At 60.8% G+C, this 4,944-nt stretch overlaps 1 protein-coding gene across 1 annotated transcript; it reads left to right on the forward strand.

Annotated features, from left to right (window-relative positions):
- Positions 1–425: 425 nt before the first annotated feature.
- On the forward strand, positions 426–4,353 carry LOC140510431 (BOLA class I histocompatibility antigen, alpha chain BL3-7-like). Its single transcript, XM_072619081.1, has 8 exons — positions 426–531; positions 1,255–1,533; positions 1,748–2,023; positions 2,411–2,689; positions 2,838–2,945; positions 3,476–3,508; positions 3,690–3,734; positions 3,918–4,353. Exons 1-8 carry the CDS (start codon positions 468–470, stop codon positions 3,920–3,922), a joined length of 1,089 nt encoding a protein of 362 aa, XP_072475182.1. The 5' UTR covers positions 426–467; the 3' UTR covers positions 3,923–4,353.
- The last annotated feature ends 591 nt before the right edge of the window (positions 4,354–4,944 follow it).

A 4,944-nucleotide genomic window follows, 5' to 3' on the forward strand; every position in this document is an offset into this window, starting at 1 on the left:
TGCAGATTTCTTCAGTCTTCAGACCCCCTCAATCTGGGGGGGACATTTTCCCCCCAACTTCTAAGGAGAGGAAAGGGTGGCACTGAGGAGGGCTGGAGGGGAGGGTGGGCTCTAGCCCTAACCCTTCTTTTTCTCTGGTTCAAGCTGGGAGCACAAGAGCCCTGAGCTCCTGGAGTGATGACGGGAGGGAGGGAGCCTGGGCTGCTCTACAGAATCCGAGCCTGTTCTGGGAATGACAAGGACCCAGCCAAGGTCTATCAAGCCGGGGATTTCCTCAGGGTCAGTTTCAGTTTTGGTCTCCCAACCTGCGCGGGCTCCTTCTGCCCAGTCACCAGTGACGTTTGTTGTCTCCCACCCGCTATTGGCTGGCAGAGCATCCTGGAAGCCAATCAGAAGTGAGGGATTCGTCCCTTTATAAACCCAGCGCCCAGAGGTCTCGGTGCTGTTGGGTTCCTGTTCCTGCCACCATGGAGCGCTCCCTGGGCGCTCTCCTTATGTTGGGGTCATTGATCCCGCCAGAGGCCTGGGCAGGTAAGGAGAGACTGGACGCAGCGCTCAGGGGTAGCCCTGGGGCCGGGGTGGGGGTCCCTACACGGAGCTCCTCGGACCCCAGCCCAGGGGGCGTTTCCTCGGACCCGGCTCCTTCTGGTCAGTGCGGTCCGGGCGGGGTGAGAGGGGGGAGCCGGAATCAGCCTGGACCGGGAGCCGCCGCCCCTGAGCGGGGATTTGGGGGGGTGTCTGTGTCGGTGCCTTAGTTTTGGGGGTGAGTGGATCTGTAGGGGTGGGAGGTCATGGGGAGGGAGAATGGGGGCCACAGTCCTGGGAGCGTTAAGGAGCAGAGCTGTCCGGGTCCCCCCATACCCTCCCCGGAGCCCCCCAAGGGCGAACCCAGGGCAGCTTTGTTAAAGAGCTTCCTGGAGGATGGGGGGAGCAGGGGGCAGGTGAGGACACGAGGTGGGGGCCGGGGGTGAGCAGTGTGGGAGACCCCGACCCGGACCGGAGGTGGGGGCGGGGAGAGGGAGGCGGAGCGGGGGGTCGGACTGAGTGCTGATCTCAAAGCGCTGAGTCCTTGAGAATAGGGCGGGGCGCGGGGCACGAGGGCGGGGGGGGGGGGGGGTACCTCGGGATAGCGGGCTTGGGACACGGGGTCAAGGGTCGCTCCCTGGGCGTGGCGGGGTCAGGGGTTGGGACGTGGCGGGCTGCAGGGTCTCCCCAGGCGCCCCCCGCCCTAACCCACCCCCTCCCCCGTCCCAGGCCCTCACTCCATGAGGTATTTCGAAACCGGCGTGACCCGGCCCGGGCTCGGGGAGCCGCGGTTCTTCGTCGTGGGCTACGTGGACGATCAGCTGTTCTCCTGCTTCGACAGCGACCGCCCGGGTCAGAGGATGGAGCCGCGGGCGGCGTGGATGGAGCGGATGGACCAGGAGGACCCCGAGTACTGGGAGCAGCAGACGCGGATCGCCAGGGGGACAGCACAGAGTTACCGAGTGGACCTGGAGACCCTGCGCCGCTTCTTCAACCAGAGCGCGGGGGGTGCGTGACGGGGGAGGGGCGGGGGCGGGGAGCGGGGTGCGCCCGGGGCCCCCTGGGGATGGGAGAGGAGCCCCCGGGGGTGTCGGGGGGCGGGGCGGGGAAGCGGGGTCCGCCCGGGGCCCCCCTGGGGATGGGAGAGGAGCCCCCGGGGGTGTGGGGGGCGGGGCCGGGGCAGCCAGAGTCCGGCCACACTGACCCGGGCCGGGCCGGGCAGGCGTCCACACCTTCCAGAGCATGTACGGCTGCGAGGTCTCCCCCGACCTCACCTTCCAGCGCGGGTTTCAACAATTCGCCTACGACGGGCTGGACTACATCGCCCTGGACACAGAGACCCTCACCTGGACAGCGGCCGTGCCCCCCGCCGTGAGCACCAAGCGCAAGTTGGAGGCGGAGAGGAGCATCGCGGAGGGGCAGAAGGCCTACCTGGAGGCGACGTGCGTGATGTGGGTGAAGAAGTACCTGGAGATGGGGAAGGAGACGCTGATGAGGACGGTACCGCCGGCCTCCCCAGTGTGCGCGGCACTCCAGGCCCCTGGGCAGCCTTTCTCCACCTCCCCTCAGGCCCGGGCCCCCTTGTACCCCAGGGCGTATTGTGGGGTGTTCCCCTCCCCCCACCAGTCCTCGTGCCCCTGGAGGGGAGGGGGGAAGGGGAGTCTGGAAATGCCCCTGCCCTTTGGCTGCAGACCCACCCAAGTGTGCTCGGCACTCCAGGCCCCAACCCATCCTTCTCAGCCGCTCTTCAGCCCCCGCCCTGTGTCCCCCACCCCCAGGAACCCCTTGTACCCCATGACTCGGATTGTGGGGTCTTCCTCCTGTTCATGTGCCCCTGGAGGAGAACGGGGAAAGGGAGCCTGGTGATGCCTCTGACCTTTGCCTCCAGACCCGCCCTCTGCCAGAGTGACCCACCACACCACCCCGCATGGGGAGGTGACCCTGAGGTGCTGGGCCCAGGACTTTTACCCCAAGGAGATCTCCCTGACTTGGCTGAGGGATGGGGAGGAACAGCCCCAGGACACGGAGTTCATTGAGACCAGGCCTGCAGGAGATGGCACCTTCCAGAAGTGGGCAGCTGTGGACGTGACCTCTGGCCAGGAAGGGAGATACACCTGCCGAGTTCAGCACGATGGGCTGCCTGAGCCCCTCACCCTGCAGTGGGGTAAGAACAGTGAGGAGGGGCTGGGAAAAGGCCATCCCCCACCCCCACAGGACCAGAGGGAGGGGGAGTTACTGGGGGAGATGGGGGAAGGGTTAGTCACTCAGAACAGACAGGGGTCAGGGCCTCTCACTTGCCTTTTCCATTTCAGAGCCGGAGTCCTCATTCACCTGGTACATTGTGGGCAGCATTGCTGCTGCCTGCCTCATCCTCATTGCATTCATTGCTGGAGTTGGGATTTGGAGAAAGAGGAATTCAGGTAGACTGGACTCGGAGGGGTCATTAGGGATCAGGCCCCATGGAGATCCGGGCTTCCCCTGACCCGGCAGTTTGTCTCTCTGTCCTCAAGTCCTCTCCTTCCCATTTAAGGGACTTTTCACCCTTTTCATCAGATGAGCCCTAAGAGTGTAGATGAACAAATCCCCAACTAGAAGCCATTTCTCTGGAGAATGCCTGGCAGGGGTGTCACAGCCTGGCTGAGAGGGGAATCTGCTTCAGACTCAGCTCAGACATGAACGTGGGGATCTCTGCCCAAGGGCCTGGGTGTCTTCCCGGCTGGGGGCTGTAGACCAGCCCTGGGGACCCCCAGGGGTAGGCCTGGAAGGGGGGGAACAGGCCCATTTGGGGGCCTTTTCTCTCTTTCTCTTGGATCGAGGGGCTGGAGTGGTGTTAGACATGGGGGTGCACTCATGATTATTTGTTATGTCAAAGAGAAATCTTTGAACTTCTGAGACCCTGGTGTGGTCTCCTCTCCTGGATTCCTCACTAGAAATTTGTTTTCTTTTCCAGGTGGAAAAGGAGGTGATTATGTTCCAGCTGCAGGTAAGTGAAGGGCAGACATGGAGGATAGAAAGAAGGGGCCAGCCCATGGTGTCTCTGGGACCTGAGCAATGAGAAGCCCGAGGAGAGGCCTAGCCCAGTAGTCTTCCCTTGGTGTCCCCTTCCATTCTCATACTCTGGAATGCATGTCCCTGACTGGGTTGTTTCTCTCCTTTGTCTCCAGGCAATGACAGTGCACAGGGTTCAGATGTCTCTCTCACAGCCAAAGGTGAGACTCTGGGGGCCTGGGAGGAGGGAGGGGCTGGGGTAAAGGGGGCCAAGCAAAGAGGAGGTGTGTGGGAGGTTGGGCTGAGGATGGACTGGGTGGTGAGACTGGCCCTTCAAAATGATGACAGGCTGGAGGCCAGAGGGCACTTGGAGGATCCCCCTGAATCTGTCTTTCCTTCTTCAGCTTGAGAGAATTTCCTGGCATGGACCTGAGACAGAAAACCAGTCTGCAGTCCTTGCATTGTTGCTGTTGACCTCTGGCCTCTCTTCCCTGCACTGACCCCTGTGATCCTCCCTGGACTCTACTGGCCCAAGCTCAGGGCAACCTCATCAGGGCCCTCACCCTGTTCTTTAAGGCCTCCTTCCCCTCCTCCCTCCTGTGTCTCTGTCTGCTTTGGGAATGGGCCTCCTTCACATCTGAGGCTGCCCTGACCTCTGGGGTCTCTGTCTGACGGCCAGAACAGCCTGATGAACCATTGCTCTAGAGTCTTCCACTTTTCTTCACAATATGAGCTGAACTTCTCATTGGGTGGTGGATTGTGGGGGACAGGATGAACACGTGGAGATGTTCTGGCCACGTGAAAGGGAAAAGAAATGAAAATTTGGAGATGTCTGAGAAACCTTTTATTTGTTCTACTGAGTCTCTGAGTGCAGGTGGGGGCTGGGCCCAGAGGGGAAGGGCGGGATTTGGTGTGCTGTACATGGTGAGGGGCAGAGGTTTGTCTTTGATTTGTTCTGCTTGGGGGCACATGTGGATATGGTCTATTGGAACTTGTTTCGGGGCTTCATACAGAGCCCAGGCTGCACACTCCTCCTGGGCCTGGAACCATGCCCAGAAAGGCTGTTGGGTCAATACCCTTAGGCCTCTCTCCCATAGGCTGCCCCTTAGCACTGACCTTCAGAGAGGTCCATTTCTGTCTGTTTTGTCTTTTTCATCAGAGATATAAAAGCACAATTTTCATTCCGTTTCTTGCAAACCACAGAGGGACAGGAAGTCTTGTGAGAAGAGAGGACACGTCTTCCATGGGGACTCACTTTCCTCATTTGCAGCAGAAAATGGGTCTGAATTTCAAGGTGGCTCAGTCAGTGCAGCCTCTGACTTATATGCAGGAAGACACGAGTTCAAATCCCATCTCAGACACCTAACAGCTTTGTGACCCTGAGCAGGTCACTTAACCTCTCACCTCAGGAATCAGGGTGGGTGGGGGGGT

This window comes from Notamacropus eugenii, chromosome 6 (assembly GCF_028372415.1).
Source record: "Notamacropus eugenii isolate mMacEug1 chromosome 6, mMacEug1.pri_v2, whole genome shotgun sequence".
NCBI classification, from domain to species: Eukaryota; Metazoa; Chordata; class Mammalia; order Diprotodontia; family Macropodidae; genus Notamacropus; species Notamacropus eugenii.